This window comes from Diadema antillarum, unplaced genomic scaffold (assembly GCF_040938485.1).
Source record: "Diadema antillarum isolate AM-2024a unplaced genomic scaffold, OU_Dant_1.0 seq00000604_RagTag, whole genome shotgun sequence".
Taxonomy (NCBI): Eukaryota; Metazoa; Echinodermata; class Echinoidea; order Diadematoida; family Diadematidae; genus Diadema; species Diadema antillarum.
In genome coordinates, this window is record NW_027271532.1 from 869,742 (window position 1) to 891,497 (window position 21,756).

The 21,756-nt window shown below is 39.2% G+C and overlaps 1 protein-coding gene across 2 annotated transcripts in view; it reads right to left on the reverse strand.

The window, feature by feature from the left end:
- The window catches only part of LOC139735868 (uncharacterized), a 113,770-nt gene that overhangs the window by 23,054 nt on the left and 68,960 nt on the right, over window positions 1-21,756 (reverse strand). Inside the window, exon 5 of one of the 2 annotated variants that reach the window (XM_071646616.1) lies at window positions 17,644-17,700. In XM_071646616.1, the coding sequence (XP_071502717.1) occupies window positions 17,644-17,700 (57 nt within the window). Of the gene's footprint in view, window positions 1-17,628; window positions 17,701-21,756 lie in introns of both variants that reach the window. The other variant, XM_071646615.1, reaches the window with a different exon arrangement.

The following is a 21,756-nucleotide window of genomic DNA, read 5'->3' on the forward strand; positions in this document are numbered from 1 at the left end:
GTGAGCTAGTGCTCGATAAAGACAGTCATGTCAATTTTCACATCTAGAAAAATTCCCTCCCATAGAGATAACACGTCATAACCAAGATAAAGAAAGAAGTACATATGACCTTTGACCCCACTTTGCACAGACAAGATGGCATCTGAGCAAAAAGTGTATATTTTGTGAAATGATCCTTGTAACATGGTCTTTGCGTGTGCAAAATATGGGAAAGATAAGACATGTATTCACCAAGATACAGGATGAAACATTTATGACCTTTGACCCTAATTTACATACCCAAGATGGTGTCTGATCAAGTAGTTGTTATTTTGTGAAATAATGTACATGACATGAACTAAACATGTGCAAAATATGGTGGTGATAGGGTATGTTTTTCTTGAGTTATTGCAAAGAAAGTTGCAGAAAGAAAGAAATATTTCAATACATCGAAGATAAGCTTTAATTTCAACCAAGTTTTTTGACGTAATGCCGACATCGTATGAAAAAACGGACGGCACATTAACGATAGCCCAAAGTCTTAGCTACAACATATTAAAATCTGGGAGAAATTCACTGAAGCATAAGTAAGCTAATGCTCGATAAAGATAGTTATGTCAATTTTCATTTCCAGAAAAACTGCACTCCCATAGAGATAACACATAAACTGGTCAAATTTGACAAGATGACATTTAATCCATTTTTACGCGGTGATGACGTCATCCAGTCAAATTTTTTTTACTAACATAATGAAAGAACATCAAATAAGCTACAACATACTGAAATCTTGGTGAAAATTGGCAAAGGATTAGTGAGATACGCTTGAATGAACTTGAAATCTGATGACGTCATTTTGAAAATTTACTTTTTTTACTTTTTTAAGAAATTTGATATCTTTTCATCATTTTTTCAGCATCGACAACCCATAAAATGACATGTACAACTCATCAGCTTTCAGAATATGTAAAGAAAATGGGGGTCACCGTCCATCCTGACGAGTAAAATCGGATTTAAAATTGGCGGTATTTTGGCATAGTTGCACTGTCTATCGCCATTGATGCGCGCGCAGAATTTCAACTTTGACGGGCCCATATGACGTCATATTGAGTCGGATTGACTTGAAACTTGGTAGAAATATTCCTTGACATTTCAGACATCCGATCAAAGTGAAGAAACGGGAAATTTCAATTGCATATGAGCTGTGCGTGCGTATATGCGCGCGCGCGCGTATGCGTCCGTCCGATTTTTTCAATTTTTCAAAAAATGCTCTAAATGGTCTGAAACGTGTGCAAAAAAATTTTTAGCTCGATTGGAGCATACCAATATTTCAACGCGCGCATACGCGCACGTTTTAAGGTATAGATGAATTGTTAGAATATGAGTAGAATGCGCTTGACTTAAAATATATGTGACGTAAATTTCATTGAAAAATTCCATTCCATTAATGAGAAATGATTGAGAATGTGTTTTCATATAATGACGTCAAAGTGATGTCACAGTCGACTGATCACTATGATTTTACTAGATCTGTCATCTTTGGGACACGATACATACATGGTGTAAGTTTGAATTTGATAGGCATAGCACTTTCTGAGCTAACCTCTGCACAACTTTTGGGGAGAAATAAAGAAAGAAGAAGAAGAAGAAAGAATCCGTACAGATACAGAAGGTGATCCGAGAGGATACTCGGATCACCTAATTAGGTAAAGTACATGTATGGTACTCCTTACAAATCTGAATGGAATTAACTGGAAAAAAAAAGTGATTGCCGGAGAGGAGGCAAGACAAAATTAAAATGTGATATTTGTCCCTGTAAAAAAAAAAAGAAAAAAAAGTGGATCAACGAGAGCATTACATCAAGTATAGACACGTCCCAAATCTTTTGACTTGTAGCTCATATCATGGCAGACCTTCATACCAAATTTGAATAAAATCCGTCAAGAAATGTAGCCTATAGAGGGCACACAAACCAGTGCCGTATATAAAGAGAGTCTGGCCAACTCGGTTTTTGGCTTACGTGTTTTGAAGCCTGTGATTGGTCAAAAGCTGGTCCCGTGATCTACAGGCGCCATGTCGTTACTGAAGTGAGCTCATACGCAATGCCCATTGTTAACTGCCCCTTATTTGGCTTGGTTATTTTGTTACGTCTGAGCGTACACGCTAATCCTGTGACGCGTAATACGCGCGGTAACGACATGGCGTCCAAATTAGCAGTTGGCCAGACTCTCTTAATATACGGCACTGACACAAACCATCCAACAACCTGACCTTTGACCCCATAAAGACGGAACACTGGGAGCAGCACATCCAAAATATATAGGCTTGTAGATTACATCATGATAAACCGCCATACCAATTTTGAACAAAATCTGTTAACAAATGTAGCCTATAGATGTCACACAAACCCTCCATCAACAATATGACCTTTGACCCTATAAAAGATGGAACAATGGGGGTGGCACATCCAAAATCTTGTGACTTGTAGCTCATATCATGGTAGACCTTCATACCAAATTTGAGCAAAATCCGTTATGAAATGTACTGTAAAGTTCGGCACTTTTTTTTCGTCAGAAAATATGAAAAATCGGGGGTGCGTCTTATACACAGGTACAGTCGAATCACAGAAAAAAATCTGTCACGAACACCCAATTTTATACAGACTTGGGGCTATGTACTCCCATCAAGGAACAACTGCAGAATACCACGCACGACGAGAGCATGTTATAAAAGTGAGCCAACGACCTACGATGTGAAGTGGAAAGGATTGAATAGCTGCCAACGAACCAATGATGTCCAACGATGCATCTATGACGTCACTGCCTGCCCTGTAAATACGATAACGATGCCTCCGATGTGCATAATTTGTGGCCAACGCACCAACGGCATTAAATTTTTGGCCAACGCACCAACGATGCCAATTGTGTGAAATTACCGCCAACACACCAACGATCCGATAAGAAATTTATATGGCCAACGCAACGATGTGAAATTTGTGGCCAACGCACCAATGATGCCAACGACATTAAATTTATGGCCAACGCACCAACGATGCCAACTATGTGAAATTTATATCCTGGCCAACGTACCAACAATATACAATTTGTGGCCAACGCACAAACGATGCCAACGATATTAAATTTATGGCCAACGCATCAACGATGCCAACTATGTGAAATTTATACGGCCAACGTACCAACGATGTACAATTTGTGGCCAACGCACCAACGATGCCAACAATATTAAATTTATGGCCAATGCACCAACGATGCCAACGATATGAAATTTATACAGCCAACGCACCAACGATGCCAACGATGTACAACTTGTGGCCAATTAACGCACCAACGATGCCAACGATGTGAAATTTATACAAGCAACGCACCAACGATATTAAATTTATGGCCAACACACCAATGACGATGTCAATGATTTGAAATCTATACGGCCAAACGCACTAGCGATGCTAATGATCCGATGTGAAATTCATATGGCCAATGCACCAACGATGCCACAATGTACAATTTGTGGCCAACGCACCAACGATGCCACATGTGAAATTTATACGTCCAACGCACCGATATGCCAACGATCCAATGTGAAATTTATATGGCAACTTTCCATTATAAGATACAAACTGTGAACGATCCAATAAATAATTGTTAAACCATGCCAACTCAGGACCACTGACACCATTATCTTCTAGTTGTTCTAGTATTTAGCTGTCACTTGTGAAACTGTTTCAAAACATAACCAGTTTCGTACAAAACAAATAATGACAAATTGTTAACATTGAATTGGTAATACCCTTCCAATTATCTCAGTTTGCTTCATCAGTTTGCCCCTTGACCATTCAACACTTTTGGGGTTTGTGCCATAATATTTCAAATATCATTTCAGCTTCTTGCCAATCATGTGAAACTGTAATCTCACATTATCAAGATAACTAAGCTAGAGGCCTATTAAGAGAATAATACATTGCAGTTGATTTATAGGGCCTGTTCTAACTTCTACATAACAATGTTGTATATATATTGTGACAGTCATGGAAAACAGTAATTGTGATGTGATTTGTTTTTTAATTACAGTATTATTGAAAAAATGTTGATGGAAACGAATCTGTATGTCCTATCATAGACCTATGAAGATGAATCTAATCGACAATTTAAGGAAGTTTCTACCACCACAGACCGACCTCAGACCTTTTCTAGTTTTGACTGTTTTTCAGGCAATTGAAGCGTTACGTGCGTAAAACGAAAATCTTAGAAGGTCCATAAATGGATAAGAGTCTAAGAGTCTATGCCACAGGGAACCACGTATCCCTAGGACTCCAAGGTCTGCATCACCCTAGAACACCAGGGTCCACGTCACCCTAGGACATCAAGGTCTGCGCATCATCCTAGGACACTGGGGTCCACGTCACCCTAGGACACTGGGGTCCACGTCACCCTAGGACACCGGGGTCCGCGTTACCATAACACTAACCTTGACCCTAACCCTAGGACACCGGGGTCCGTGTCACCCTAGGACACCGGGGTCTGCGCTACTGTAACACTAACCCTGACCCTAACCCTTAAAGAGGACACCGGGTCGGCGTCACCCTATGACACCAGGGTCCGCGTCACCCTAGGACACCGGGGTCCACGTTACCATAACACTAACCCTGACCCCAACCCTAGGACACAGGGTCCTCGTCACCCTATGACACCAGGACAGCGTTACCCTAGGACACCGGGGTCCGCGTTACCCTAACACTAACCCTGACCCTAACCCTAGGACACCGGGTCCGCGTCACCCTATGACACCGGGGTCCGCGTCAACCTAGGACACCGGGATCCGCATCATCCTAGGACACCAGCCAGGGTCCGCGTAACCCTAGGACACCAGGGTCCACGTCACCCTAGGACACCGGGGTCCGTGTCACCCTACGACACCGGTGTCTGCATTACCCTAACACTAACCCTTACCCTAACCCTGACCCTAACCCATGGACATCAGGTCCGCGTCACCCTAGGACACACCTGGGTCCATGTCACTCTAGGACACCAGAGTCCATGTAACCATAGGACTGTGGGATCAACGTTACTGTAACACTAACCCTAATCATAAGCTGCAGTGTTGATATAACCATGGAAATATATATATATATATTTTTTTACATCCTGACCGTAAACCTGTACATCTTGACTACTAGCATTTTTAATGTTGATTTGCATTTTGGTCATGGCGAGTCATCTAATAATTGTGGCGAGTTGAATAAGGGACTGATATTTCTGTCAAATCTAGAAAAATCCAATAATACTGAGTCTGTGATCCTTGCGTTTGCGTTGCTTGCGAGCTTACCAACGATCATCCCGGCTCGTGCCGTGGGACCGGGGTTATGCAGGTATTATACTCTAGCCAGATCGTTGGCGTTGGCTGACCAACGATCATAATTATGGAGTCGCATTGCGTTGGCGTTGGCTGACCAACAATCATAATTATGTAGTCGCATTAGATTATTGCGTTGGCGTTGGCTGCGAGCAGACCAACGATTACACCGTCCATGGGATGGGGGGTATATGTAACTGTACTCTCGCCTATAATAGCAATCTAGCCAAATCGTTGGTGTTGGCTGACCAACGATCACATGAACGAAGAAGTCGCGTTATGTTGGTGTTGGCTGCAAGCTGACCAATGATTATACCGTGGGCGTGGGGCCGGGGGTATGTACTCTCACCAGCTAGCCAGATCGTTGGCGTTGGCTGACCAACGTTCATATAAAGTATTGGTGGGGTATTCTGCAATTAAGCCCAATTCGCCAAAGATGTAGCTAGTACATGTGGTATGGGTGGCTTGCACCCGTAGCCGTAGCGGAAGCACATTGTAGGTCGTTGGCTGCCAACGAGGTAAACCATATCGTAGATCCGTTGGCTCGCCAACGAGGTAAACCACATCGTAGGTCGTTGGCTCACCAACATGTCCAACGATGTAGTACAGCAGTCTTTATGGTAGGTGGCATGCAAACATACATTACGGGAAGTACATCGTAGGCCGTTGGCTCGCCAACTAGGTAATTCACATCGTAAGTCGTTGGCTCGCCAGGTAAAGGGAAGCACATCGTAGATCGTTGGCTCGCCAACGATGTGGTAGTATATTTTGTGGAAGGTATTGTGCAGTAGTCTTTATGGTAGGTCGCATGCACACATATGTTACGGAAAGTACATCGTAGGCTGTTGGCTCGCCAACTAGGTAATTCACATCGTAGGTCGTTGGCTTGCCAGGGAAGCACATTGTAGATCGTTGGAAGGCCAACGATGTAGTAGTATATTTTGTGCGGGGTATTCTGCAGTTAAGCCCCCATTGATGTCCGCAGGGTAAGCAATCATTACAACTTACCGATAAACGAGCGATGTATGAATCTGGATACAATACAACAGCTGTAAATACGGGATGTATCATTAATGTTAAAACTTAATCGGCCTAACAATGTATCAATCTGGCCATAGGCAACAGCTGTAAATACGCGATGTATCATCAGTAAAGCCTACCGATGTCTATCAGCTTACCAAGCTACCAACAGCCAACATAGTAGCTGTAAATACGGGATGCACAGGTATCATTAGGGCAATTCCATGGGAATGTGGACATGGCACTAAAATTTCAAGTTTATCATATTGCAAAAGAATTATATCAATCGGTCAAATATTTCCAGAGAAACAGCTACAAATGTAGAGGACAATTTTTCAGTCATCCAAATTGCTAAAATGCATGCTTAACTTAATATATATTTTTTTTAATAGAAAAATTCTGCTAGCACTTCAATTGATTTATTTCAAAGAAGCAAATTGGTTCCACTTCAGTCTCCCATGAGGAAATTTTTATGCCACCTTCAAAAATTTTTCATCACCACATGAAAGTTCAGCCCTTGAGCCATGTAACGCGAGTTACCGAAACAAGAAATATTTTTCATTCTGAAGGAAGCAGTGGAGGTGATTTGTTGGGAATTATAATTTTCTAAATTCATCACACTCTGATACTGTACACAGGATATTGACTTGAATAAACACTGTTATCACATTAAACAAGGCAAGTGCCAAATTGTGTCTCGCCCATTCGCGTACAAGGAACTAATATTTTTTATAACTCCCAGAAGTTCATTGACCTGCTTATGACCTTTGACCTTGTGATGACCTTTAACTCCCCAAGGGACATCTACTGTTCAAGTTTGGTCACAAACGGATATAGTGATCAAAAGTTATGAGCCACAATCAAAACGCGCCCTAAAAACATAACATTGGGCCCTAAAAGTTTGTGATTGTATAATACTACATGCCTGTAGCATCAAGGCCACTGATCACATGCCACATTGAAGAGTCTAGTCAGGCTTTCACCACGTGTGTACATATACATCCAGTGGTGAATGAGAACATGAAATTTATCTTCTTAATTTCCTGCATCAGTATTACAGAATTGTTATTACAGCATGCTATAAAGCAGCAAGTGTTGGTTCTAATTCTTATTCGGTGGTCTACTGAAGTTGACGCCTGTCCGGAGATCAGGAGGTTGCGGGTTTGAATCCTGCTCGAGTATGTATGCCCATGATTTTTTATCATGGCTACTACTAAAACACTGATCAATTCAGCGCTTATTTACGTTGCTGTAGGGCAATTTGTCAATCAGTTGCAATGAAAACATCTCAACGGAAGAATTTCATGAATTTGAATAATTACGCAGTACCCGCTGCATGCTATAAGGATTTGAACCAACACTTGCTGTTGAGCGAAAGCTCGGTGGTCTAATGGAGGTGATGCCTGTCCGGTGATCAGGAGGTCTTAGGTTCAAATACTGCTCGAGTATGTTCTCCCACGACTTTTTTGATCATGGCTACTACTTAAACACTGATCAATTCAGTGCTTATTTACGTCGTCGTAGGGTAATAAGCTAGTTCATAATTACACTGTAGCTCATACATTGGTACAAATGACCTTTCTTTTTTCTCAGTTGGTTCGGCACTTCACTCGTTTTCAAAGCGGCATTATGCATAAGCTTGCCCCACATAATTTATGAAATTCATGCTCAAAAAAAAAAAAAAATTAAATTGCGTTTAGATCAGGGGATCAGAATACTCCCATCATTTTATAATTTAGCAGGCATCCATTTCATTGTTTTGTATTGAATGTAGTAATAGCTTATTTCCTATTATTTTGCGAAATACCATTTTTGATATCAGGTGGATGTGCTGTCAAGCATCATTTAGATAAGGATCGCATGAATAAGCATTACATCACAGATACTTAAAATCTCAGTGAATTTACAAACCAAAATGCCTGTTAGTACAAATTGAAAGGCGAAACATATAGCGAGTACTGTATACAAGTCTTGCATTTTGTGTCTTCCATTCTTTGCCAAAGTCCGATGAATACCATGAAAAGAAAGTTTAAAAGGAAACGAAAAATAGAGCAAATACATGCTGCATTCTAGGGAAATTCTGAGCTGAAATAATATGTATGACACACACAATATTTGCGTAGAAATTTGAGTTTTTTTTTAATAGATTTTAGGTCCGAAAGTAGGGGTGCGTCTTATACTCAGAACTTTACGATAGCCTCTAAAGCGCATAAAAAACAATCCACCAGCAATATGACATCCAAAATCTTCTGACTTGTTAACGCAAAAATGAAATGAGGTTTGTTTTCCGATAGTTCGCTTACCCGAAAATTGGCAAAATAAATGTTATTCCTATAAAGTTCGTGAATCCAAAAATGAAATAAGAGAGGCCTATCTAGCCTACCTAATTCCAAATATTCATCAGTATGTCTCTACTCTGCTTCTCAAAATGCAGGGAAAAAATGTAACTGTAATTGTGGTGATAAAAAGGCAAAAAGTTTAAGCTACAAGTCCATTTTTCTTCATATATGCTATAGCATTACAAACTGACTGAGTGTGAGAAGCATAATCATGAGACAATTTATAGACCCAACATGAAGCTGTCAGGCCTACATCAGCACTTGTTTCTGATACGTACTGTATGTGCAGCATGGAGACGGGCGACACAACGACTGTATAAAGGACATGTGCCTATGGCGGGATTTCACAAAGTTAGGGCAGTAGCTGCAATAGAACAGACGTGAAAGCAGTCTTTGATACATTGTTTGAAGTGTCCTGCAACATCAGAACAGGATCTTGACAGACGATTGTCATTAATTCACTCAACTTACTTTGAACCCTTGCCTACAGAATGGGTTCCTCAGGCCCTACTTAGGATCTGGTCCCACTGGTGTTAAGGCAGATTTGCATATGAATTGCGCACAAAATTGGTTTATATTTGATAAACATCCGCAAACAAAATTTTGTGCGGCTAAAAAATCCTGGCAACAGAAAATTGTGTCTCTGCGGATAAATGCGGAAGTGTGCGGACGTTGGCCGACTCATACAAGCATGTTTTACGAATATTGCGAATGTTTAGTGAATATGAACCAATTTTGTGCGCAATTGCGCAAATCTCCCTAAACGCCAGTAGGACTGGGCCGTAAAGGGCTGATTAACGGAGCATGCAAGCGATTTGCAAAGGATACGAATGGCAGAATCCAACATTCGGAAAAGTTTTTCTCCAAATGTGTTCCGACAATGAAGCCGAAAACCATTCTTAGGCAGTTTGTGCGATGTTCTCACGATGTATGTGCGAATGTATTGGTACTTTCTAAAGGCATCTTAGTTTCCATTGACAACAACATGGGAGGAGAATGGAAGTGATCAATGCCCTTGGTAAAAGAGGCTTTTTGTAATACAAAGGCATGTCTTTTTCTTTTTTTCTGTTTGCTATTGTTGGTGCATTAAAAAATTGGGCAAAACTACAATGCGGTCGACACATAACGTACCAACTCATTCACACAGCGGCACGGACACAAACGCACTAAAGTTTACATTCTGGCTGTTGTGTTGCTTGGAATCATTAATGATAGACCAGTCCTGTGATTGGTTAATTGTCTTACATACCCATGCCGTCACGCTTTAAATTTATATAATAAATGCCGTCGCTAGGTAGAACTGCTGTATTGTTTTGTGTGGGGAAAGAAACAGATTGTGAGCTTGGACGTAACCTGAACTTTGGAGAGCAATTTTCTGTTTTTTTTCAAGAAAGTGACTGACATCATTAGCATAGTGATTCCTTTTTCAACCCTTTGAACCCTGAATCATTTGTGTATTTCATGAGCTATACCCTGAATTATTTGACATACTTTGCATATTTGACTTATGTCAAAAATATGTCAAAATAAAAGTCAATAGATGTAGGAATTTGAACAAATCAAAATCACATAAATTTTCTAGTAGTCTGCTCTATAAAGTATAACACATAAAAATAAAATAATGATTATCATATTTGAAGGAATGTGCTGACAAGGTAGAATAAGAAGACTTCTTTCTTCTGACTAACATTTTTTTCTGTGCCTCGCTGTGACTATCACCATCTTGGCTGTGACTACTTGCTCCATCAGCACACTATGATCCCCCCCATTTGCATCAGGCTGGGAGGTGCTTACGAACTGCTAAATCCACTAAAATACCTGCTGCAACTCATCCCTCGTATCAATTTTGTCCTCAAAATCACTACCTTGACAATATTCAGAGTCATCAATGTCTTCCGTGGATTCTCCTAGTATTCACTTGCAAGAGCCTCCTTGGCTGTGCATGTTTTTCTTGCCATTTTCCCCGCATTTTTACACTTTTTCTCCAATCAAAATGCACCAAAACTACACCTGCAATGCACAAGTTGCATAGATTGCTGTAACTGATCATCTGATCGAAAATGGGGTCATGCAGGAGGTCATATCGAGCTGAAAAGAAGTCACATGACATGAGGCCGGTAAACTGGCCTTTCGAGTTATTTCACTTTCTTGGCGTGGCCGGAAACCTGGCCATTTCGGTTAAATAGAGATGTGGAATTGGGTTGTATCATATATCATTGTAAAGCGAAGAGTCTGTAGAATTCACATACAGGCATAAATAAAATTTCATTTTTTTGCGATTGACTCATGTAGACGAGGCACATCACATATCTCGTTTTCTGATGACATGGCTGCTGGATCTAATCCATTCTCTTGCAAGGTCTTGCTGGAATTTAATCGCACCAACTCTCAGAAGTTGACTAAACAAGAATGAAATTACTGCACAATCAACGAAAGGTGAGCGAATTGATTATTGAGGAATGACTGTTACTACAATACATTTAGGCAGTCAAACTGTAACACATCCCTTCTTCATAGCAGAAATATCAGTCATTCCCTAATTCTTGGATGGAATTGTTTCACCAAGCACAATGGGCATGAATCACGAGTCCCCTACCTTCTCTATGCCTGAAGTGACCAGCCCCCTTGCAGTTTGAAACATGTACCAAATACTGCTTCACTGCAATGTAGCTCTCATTGGACCAGCCACCATACCAGCAAAGAGCGATATGCATGTACAAGGAAGAATCCTTACTCTGCAACCTGACATACTCCTTCAAGACTATGATGGAATGTTTACATCAACTCTTTAAGAAAACGTTAATATAGCTGGTGCAAGATCATTGTCAAGGCCACAAGGAATTATCCTTGCTAGATTACACCACCCATTCTCAGAAGCAATCATATTCCAGCTAATGCTTCTCTTGTAAAGTTCCATTCTACACCACAGGTAACTTTAAAGAGGAATACAAGATTGCTGATGGTGTTGTCGCTAGCACCATCAGTGTATGGTAGCATAGGCTCTCGACTAGCAGGGTTATGCTTTCATCTGATTTGACCAAGGAACAGAATGCCAAGGCTGAGCATCTATTGCAGTCGTCTTTCAATACCTTTGTTCATCTTCAGAGGACATCTGCAAAACAGATATCATAAAACATCACATTTCAACTAGCACAGACGAACCAGTACATCAAAGGGCTTACTGCACTAATGCCTCCGGTAACACTTTGTGGCAGACGCATGATAAGTTATTTGAGCAAGGGGTAATTGTAAATGACCAAAACTGACTCTTGGTAAACATACATTCAACTTGATAACAATGCGTCCTTGTGGGTGAACAATTGAATACAACATACATTCTTTTAACCCGATCTCTGTCATGGGCCGATTTAATGGCCAAAAGCCTGCAACGCCATTGCTCTGGCTGATTCAGTCAGCCCTATTTTGCTTGACAGATTACTCAAAATGCTTTGGTGCTACCACTCTATAAACTCATTTGAGATTGGTTGACGGTGTAAGGAAACTAAATCTAGTGTCAAACAAGCTTCCCCACCAATAAAAAAAGCCTTCTCAAAGTCCAAGAAGCTGTGGTGGCCCCGCCCATATTTATTTGCATTCAGACCGCAATGTGTTGTGTACAGTTTTGCCACAAGCTTCTTGTGTGGAGAACTTACAGGAATCTGTGTATGTGGGACTGTTATAAAGATTGCCGCGTGCGATAAAAAGTCATACACACAGGTCAGTTTCTGCCTATTTTATGTTATTCAAAATAGTAAAATATGATAAAAACATTCAAGAAAGGGATTTCAACATTTTCAAATTCTGTGAAGGGGTATAGTTGCAGTAATATTGGCCTCATAAATATCTGTAGAATGGATGAGTACTACACATTCAGTGCAGCAGTTGTAACTGTTCATTCAGCACTAATAGTCCAGGCTAGGCTCCATAGAAAGTGCACCTAACCTTGTTTTTTGATATATACAATGTTTTTTGATGGTTTCTTGTCAATTCGAGGGTGCTGATTCCAAATCCCATTGATGCCACTCGCGTAACCTTGAGCATTTTCGGCACAATGCAAAAATCCAAAATGGCCGCCAGATATGCTAATTTGGCCATGATAATCCCAGTTATTTCAATTTTATGACAAATTATTCCATCAAATTTTTTAAAATTTTTGTTCCTTGAGTAATTCTACTTGCACATGCAAGAAATTTTTCATTTGAAGAGGTACATTTAGTATTTTAAGCTTATTTTCAATTCAAAATGGCCGCCACTCCTATACTCATGTACTACATGAATGGCAAAAATATGCATAAAAATAGAAGACGAATTTCCAGTCACATACCTACGCTTTTATCAAGTTTTGCATGTGCAATGCAAATCTGATGAGTGCCACTAGCAAAACAAGCAAAAAAAGCAAACAAACAGAAAGTTTATTGTTTTTAGGCTTATTATATTCTTCTTAATACAAAACTTCAAAATGGACACCACTCATATACCCCTGCACAATATGAACGGCAGAGCTTGTGAAATAAACAAATTTTCTTTTTTTTCTGTCACTCAGGTACACTGTTTACCAATTTGTGTGCTGATTATAAATCAGAAGGTTGTTACTAATAAAGGCTGTTTTATTTTTTGATGCAAACATCCAAATTTGCTACCTCAACCTGAAATTTTGGAAAAATCCACCAAAACTTGAATTGACGCCAACATCAAGATCGTTTATCAGGAATTATTAGATATGAACATTTGATGCTTACTTGCCTTGAGATGTTCAACATCAAAATATTCATTCTGATTTACTGAATTAAAAGGCTGAATCCTAGATGAAGACACAAATGAAATTTCCAATTAACTGTCCTGTTCTACATTATCTAAAAGCGATATTATACAAACTTTTCAGTCCCCTCATCCGAGAAAGAACATGAGGCAGGGGAAAGTGGAAAAAGGGACCACCTCACTTCCTGTTGTCAAATCTCTGAAATGAAAACAATGCCCCAAAGTTTTTAATGTTAACCCAGATGAACATGGTAGATGAATTTTACCACGGTTTTTTTTTTCGGAGTGAATGTGTTTGAGTATAGGCCTAAGCATGATGTCGAGGGAGACTCTGAGATCTGTACAGTGCTGCCTTATTCTGAAAGCAGTGTTATAACAACTTCACACTGCTTGTCTTTAATCTTCAGCATTTGAAGATTCAGGATTGCTCTCGGTAACCAGACCAGCTGTGTTAGGACTCTGAATGATGGCCTCCTTAATGGTGGCTGTAAATTAACTCCACTAGAGGTCTTTTTAACATATATGTGGTGACATTACATTCACTTCACGTAGGAAGTTTGCAGATGATCTTGCCTTTACGTCTCAGGGTTAAAGTCCTTGGATGACATGAGCCGAGTACTGACCCATCTCAAGACAATAGTGGAGTACTTCATCTTCTGGAGACTTTGCCCCAACCTTTATTAGATTATCATCAGATCCATGCCTTCCATCTTAGTAACCATCTTGCCAACGCCATGTTTAAGGCAGCCCTCTGTGGCAAGCCTTCCAAGCATAGGCTAAGGAAGTCCACCCTCCTTCACTGGCACTCGATCACTCTCCCTCACACTGGAGGAAAAGGATGGCAAGTGTCACCAGTGCCGTCAACGCATACCTTGACCTTCCAAACACGATAGCATGGGGGGGGGGGGGGGGGGCATTTCATGAAGCATTTTGTCAGACAAATTTGTCTGACAAATTTGCTCTCAGCCAATCAGATGCAAGGATTTAATAGCTTATAACAGTTTGTAAAAAAGAAAAGATCTGACAAAACACTTCATGAAATGCCCCCTTGAACAACCTGCCATCAATGCACCTGAAATCCCACAAGCCTATAGATTTCCCTACTGTAACTTGAAAGCTTTGACCCCAAAACAGGTTGGTGCAGATGCTGGTCTGATGTCATCTCTGATACTACCCAAGTTACCGACAACACTATCTCTGGCCTGGCAACAAAGCCACAGGGCTTCAACGGGTGGTGATCAAGCAAGTCTTCATGTCTTCATCCTGTTTCTATGGCAAATAATCGCCCTCTGACCCCTGAGGAAGTGCTGAACATCACCAGATGTGGTTGCAAATAAAACAATTGCAGGACTAATATGCATCTTTAGCCTGAGAATTCTGCAAACTTGGGGCTGATGTCGCCTGCTGCTAAACATACCATTAAATTAAGGGTTCTTTAAAGACAATAAAAATGACAGTTTTAGTTTTAAGACAACACTGAATGAGATCATGATGTCAAAGTGTATACATGTATTATCAACACCTGATGGGAACTGTGAGAGAACTGAAAGAGGTATCTCACATTGCTCCTTGGTTGATGTTAAATGAATAGTTTGTACGGTATTGCATTATATGACAGTTTCGTTTATGCCCTCAACAGTTTTTGTTGTTGTTTTAATTCAAGAAGAAAATCAGGTTTGCTCGATAATATCAAGGCGGCACTTCTAAATTAAATCATATCAAAGTGATGGAGGTTATAATGATCCATTTTGAACTCGCCTCAGGACTGCTCCCTCCCCCCCCCCCCCCCCAACTCCTTGCTGGAAAAAAAAAAATCTACAATGTAAAGGGCTTTTAGTTGTGCCATTAATGTCCGATGTGTTTTTGTCTGCAACCATGTATCTCTGCACTTACTGTATAGGATTTTTCTGTACTTTGTTAATATGGTTTTAGGGGAATGCATATTACAAGCTTTGTTTTCTAGCTTCCCCTCCATTTTCAACATTATTTGATAAATACGATGTATCTAGGCTCCTTGATATATTGTGTTAGTATTTCATGTTTATATTCAACCGGCATGTAGACTATGATGGTATATTCATTCCTTGCGAGACGTTAGTGAACTTATATTGTTGAGACTTTTGTTGAGACAAAATGAAATATATAAGAAATTGTGTTCAACATTGTAAGGTTTATGAATATTAAATGCTCATAATGTAGTAATTCCCCTATATATTGTAAGTGACACCCAACATATTGCACATACAACACTTTATGATAGCGTAGGTACGGGACTGGAAATACAGTAAATTTGTTCTATATTCCATGCATATGTTTTGCCATTCATATAGTACATAAGCATAGGAATGGCGGCCATTTTGAATACAAAAATGAGCTTTAATGCTAAATGAACCTATATGAAATGAAAATTCGCTTGCAAATACAGATGGAGTAACTCTAGGAACAATAATGTACAAAGTTTGGTGGAATAGTTGGTCATAATATAATGCACATTATTGTGTTTATCACGGCCGAATTAGCATATCTGGCGGTCATTTTGGATTTTTGCATTTTGCCGAAAATGCTCAAGGTTACGCAAGTGGCATCAATCGGATTTGGAATCAGCACCCTCGAACTGACAAGAAACCATCAAAAAACATTGTATATATAAAAAAACAAGGTTGGGTGCCTTCTAGCCTGGACTATAATAGCAGTGCAATGGGTCTCTAGTTAGCCAGGGCCAGTGGGGCAGGTGTAAGGAGCAATAGGGTCGCAGTAGCCTCCTGCCTGTCGCCTGGAAGCTACACAGTCTCGAAGTTGGGGTATGTTTGACTGTTAATCATTATTACAAAAGAAACCGTCACTATATGAAACTTCAGTTCAATGCAGGTTGATCATGAAGAAAATGACTACAGTACAATAGTTCAATTTGTTTCAATGAGGATAGTGCAAAAAGTTGTAGACTACAATGTAGCATACTCAACTGAAATGGATACTCTGAAGACTGAATATTTTCAATAACAATTTTTACCCTTAGATTATCATAACATTATGGCAATACATTGTATTATAGGACATGAATATGGAGTCAAAAGGGGCCCGAACTTTCATTCCTAGCAGAGTCTTCGTCGGAGGCAAAATGACAAACAGGCAGGGAAAGCAATCATATGTAAGGACTACACACAACAAGAACAGTGTCATGGGAGGGCTATGGACACAGAACAAAGAAAACAATAGGGGAGGGTACACCATAGGAGGTCATGGGCAAGGAGCCCATCAGGTAAAGGAAGGGGGATCAAAGCAGGAGGGTGATTGCTTTCCCTGCCTATTTGTCATTTTGCCTCTGACGAAATTTCTGCTAGGATCGAAAGCTCAGGCCCCTTTTGACTCCATTTTACTCCATTAGCTCGCAACTACTGCATAAGCAGTTTTCAGCAGCTTTTTTTTTTTGCTACACTTAGGGCATGAAAAATCTGAATTTAAAGTAAAAAGCACAATTCAATTTATTTTTTTTTTCAGCTTGACTAGATACACACATGCCTTATCTACTTTCAGGCCAACATGTCACTCATTAAATCAGAAATTGCACAAAATGTGTGAAATCTAGGTTGGAATTGAAACAAACTTTTGTTCATAAAATGAAAAGTACTAATGCTATTGCTGAAAAATATCATGTCATCTGAAAGCTGAATAAATTCTCAACAACATTTGTGAGACTTTTTCATGATACAAGAGGAAGCTTTGTGTGAAAAAATGGGGTGGAAACATGTAGAAGTACGTCTGCAAAGATAATTATGTGACATAAGATGGCTTCCTACTAAAAATTTAAGGGCGTCCTCACTCAGATTATTACGTTAAATGGAAGTTGAGACTATAAGCTTTCAAATGATGTATAACATGACACATTAATGTCAAAAGCAACATTCAGAAATGGCCATCAACAATCTTGTGTCTGTGCACTGCAAAATGTCTGAGAAGTCTGGCTTCACCTTATATGTGACAGAAATAGGGTTTAGGAAAGTGAACTGCTGTGACATTTGGGAATGACAGTCCCACAAACAAAACAGTGTATCTGTCTGTGGGAGTCCTTCCTCCAAATAGACATGTTTTATGCCAATACATTCACTTTTTGCTATTACATTGGTAAATGAAATTATCTCAGCATTTCTATGTGACGTATACTTACTTGAGCATGACTTACCTCTTGAGAGGAGGTACAGCCACCGATGATCATTACATGGCGATCATCGATCACAACCTGCACCAAAGACAGAATGGTTTTTCAAGAGTTTCTCTAGATAACGTTAACATATTATTGTTGCCAGCATTGATATAAGATGAATTAGCTAACTTCACATTGAGTTGCTCTGCTTATAATATAAGAATTACTCTAATATATATTTGGATTCTGTAAATGCAGAAAGAAGAGTCATGCACATTGGTGAAATTTGAGGAAAATTGGACAATCTGTTAAAAAGTTACTTTAAAGTTTGGGTAGATCCATGTGTCATCATTGTTGAATGTATATTTGGAGTAAATTCCCCTTAGATACAGTGGAATTTGGGGATATCATAATAATCACGCTTCTATTTGCTTTCGATGTGCACATTCCTTTACTTTTAAAGTATAGTTGACAAAATGAATTCTTGATCCTCACACAATTGGATGTCAATACAGGTAGAGATTACTCCTTGACAATTCAATATCAAAGAACGTGGCAAAATCAAAAGTAATCTTGTATCTTTTCAGAATTGCCTCCTCATGATGTTTTGATTTTATTTCAGATCCGATTGAGAAGTTCACTGTTGATTAAGCCTAATACAAATGGGGGGGGGGGGGGAGGGTACAGGGCCGCCTGCAAGTCACAGTCACAGTAGTTTGAGAGCGACTTTGCATGCTCCAGTTGAGTGTAGTTTGATTGCGCTCACATCAGGACAAATCCACGACATATGGGGAACAGATGCCCCAAATGATCTTTGTTTCTAACACCTTACGTTTTCAAAAGATACTTGAGTTGAAGGCTTAAGAATCAGCATGTGACAAAGTTGGTGATGCGCATATCATTGGCATAATTTAGTTTATGAAAGGAGTTATAAACCTGGAGATTCTCCTGCCTGGATCCCCGAACAATGGCATGGAGACTCTGATCACTTGGACATGCATACTGTATACGCGGTTATTTTCGCGAGGGTTTTATTTTCGCAAATTTCGCGAGCTTCGGGCTGATCGCGAAATTAAAAACACGTGAAAATATTACCCCGTCATACCTTATGAACAAATCGATGACAAAATGCATCCAACACTGGCCAGACCAACACGGCTGTTACACCGGCCAGTACGTACACACACTCCTACTAGTACGGACGGTATGGGGCTGCGGACTGTAGCATTTAGGATCACGACAGAGTAGAATCGCGGACAAATATCAACTTGATATCAAAAAATTTCTCCAATTTGAAGACTTACCAGTAAAGTTAAAGTATTGACAACAGGGTTTGTGCAACGTTTGGTTCTGCCAATAGTCCCTTTCTGTTCGAATTGATGACTTAATGTGACTCGGTCGAGAGGAACCTGGGAGAGCTTGAGAGCCACGCTAAATTGACAGCCAGCGCATGTGCACACATCACATGCGCACAAATTTACAGATTTCTGTGTGAGTATGCGCTGGCCGTCAATTCAGTGTAGCTCTCCCAGGTTCCTCTGGACCGAGTCACATTAAGTCATCAATTCGAACAGAAAGGGACTATCGGCAGGACCAAACATTGCATGAACCCTGTTTTCAATACTTCATCTTTATAGTACATGGGCCAGGTCAGATATTGGTACCACCAAAAGGGACAAAACCTTTGTGGTGCCATTTTGTTTGTTAGACATATGGTCAGTTTTACGGTAAAGGGTGTAACTTTCAATTTTTAGCCTTTTGGCCCACCCTGAACACATAGATTTACAGATCTCAAAGATTTTTTCCCATGTGAGTCACCTTATGAGTAGCCACCTTGGGTAGCATAATCAGGTCCAGGTATTGATGCGTTTTGTTTTGACAGTCACATATGTACCCTAAAAATGACTATTTCGTTGCATTGAAATTTATATAACATTTTTGAAATGTTAATAATTTTCTACAGCAACTGCAGAGATCTAATTTTTTATGTTAAAAGCATAGTTGTATGGTCAATTGAAATGACCAAATTAGTTTGGTTTGTATCTGGCCCTTTATTTTAGAATACTATGACTTCAAATTTGAGGTTTCGGAGGCTTCATTTTCCGTTAACAATTGTTTACAAACTTTGATGGACAGTAATGATCAGTGGATGTGTTTTGGTTACTTTCTTTTATGCTGAAAATAGTAAGGTACAGCTAAACTTTCGACTTACATCAAAGTTTACTTGATTCTAGGGCTATTTGAAATTTTGTGATAATTTTATTCCATCAAGTGAAATTTCCGTTAGCAGTTTTGAAGCCTCCGAAACAAAGTGTTTAGTCAAATAATATGAATATAGATAAGAGAAGCGACCTAATCTATATGTCAAAATGTAGGATATGGGGCCCTAACCTAGTAGACCAAAAATAGTTAAGATCCGCCAAACTCTCTGAAAATAGGAGACAATACAAATTTTCCGTTAACACGTGAAGCCTCCGAGACGCATTGAAGCCTCCGAAACAGCAAAAACATCTAATTTGACATTTCTGATAAATTCTTTGAGTGTCTGCCCCAAATTATGCCATGAAATCATCAACAGACATCTAGACAGACAACAAAAATAATAAAAACATTATGATACTGCAATAATTTTTTGAGCTAATACACTTTATAGAGAAAAAGTGGTTTCGGAGGCTTCAAAAGGATGTTAACACTGCATTTTTGTGATTTTCTCTGGACAAAATCAAATTAGATTTATTGTTCACCCACCCAATGATCGCTTATGACATATCTAAAGATATTTAATCACATTCAGTTTTCTGGCTGCTTTGTTTACTCACCAATATAGATTTACTATATGATTTACCTATTTTTCTTAAACAGTGCAGACGTGTCACACATAACTCACCTTTTCATTCAGCAATAAAATATTAGCAGATGAGGATGTTGCCCCACAAATATGTTTAAACAGTGTATATCAACCAAAAAAGACACAATTTACCCATCACTTTCTACATAACATACATGATTTTCATAAAAACATAAGGCATACCAAATTAATTTTCCAGATGTTTCGGAGGCTTCATTTTATGTTAACAGCATGTAAATGGAATGTTTTGATTACAATTTTGTAATTCTAAGTCTATCAAATAACTGTTTGGACTGAATGAGACTTAATGATTCCTCAAGCAAGGTGTAGATAGTTGTTTAAATGTATGAAAAGCATTTATTTTGTAGGTTTCCTTTTGAAACAATGAAACAGGCTAGATATTGTGAGTAATGAAAGTGACTTCCAGCTTGCGTGCATGCCCACATCATGCAACAGTATAGTGCAACAAAGCAAGTAGTTGTGGATACATCAATGTTCTTAAGTTGGATAACTCATTTTTACTCTTGAGAGAAGTTGAAGTGTTGTGACCATATTTGTATCACTCTTTTGACTGGTTAGACTTTGATAATGAAGACCCAACAATTACTTAATTATTTAGTGTTAAATACACTTTTTTTTTTAAAGAACTGAACACTATTCCTGTCCTGAAAATTCAAGGACTTTAATAGATGGTTATTCAAGAGGGAAGCATACACTTAACTAAGAAATATATTACTTTTGAATTTAAGGTTGTATCTTTTATGCATGATCCAGAGCAAATGGTGGAAAATACTTTTTGGATTTTTACACTTTCGACTCACTATCATCTGAGTGTAATAGTTTCGAAACACAATCTTTTACATGTCCATTTATAACCCATTGACAAATCCATTCCATTGTTACTCACATGGCATTTGTTTTTGCCATACTAAAATCTTGACTTTTTCAGCTTTCCATTTCTTAACAAGTTCTTTGGCTTTCATTTCCAATACTTATTTGGAGGAAAATAATTAATCAATAAATTTGTGATTGGATTTGAAAATAGCTAACATCTTGCAGATTATCATTTCTGTGGTGTGACTTGGATCACAGGGTACTGTTTTGGAATTTTGACATTTGATTACTTCATTCAGACAGGTTTTCATATCAATCTGTATGTCAGATCTGATGCATGTAAGGTGCAACACAATCTTGATACTATACCCTATTTTCCATACTTTATTATGCTGGCAGTGACCACTTGACTATTTTTGATTAAACAAAATGTAACTTGTGTTACGAAACATCTCTTCGCATACATGTGT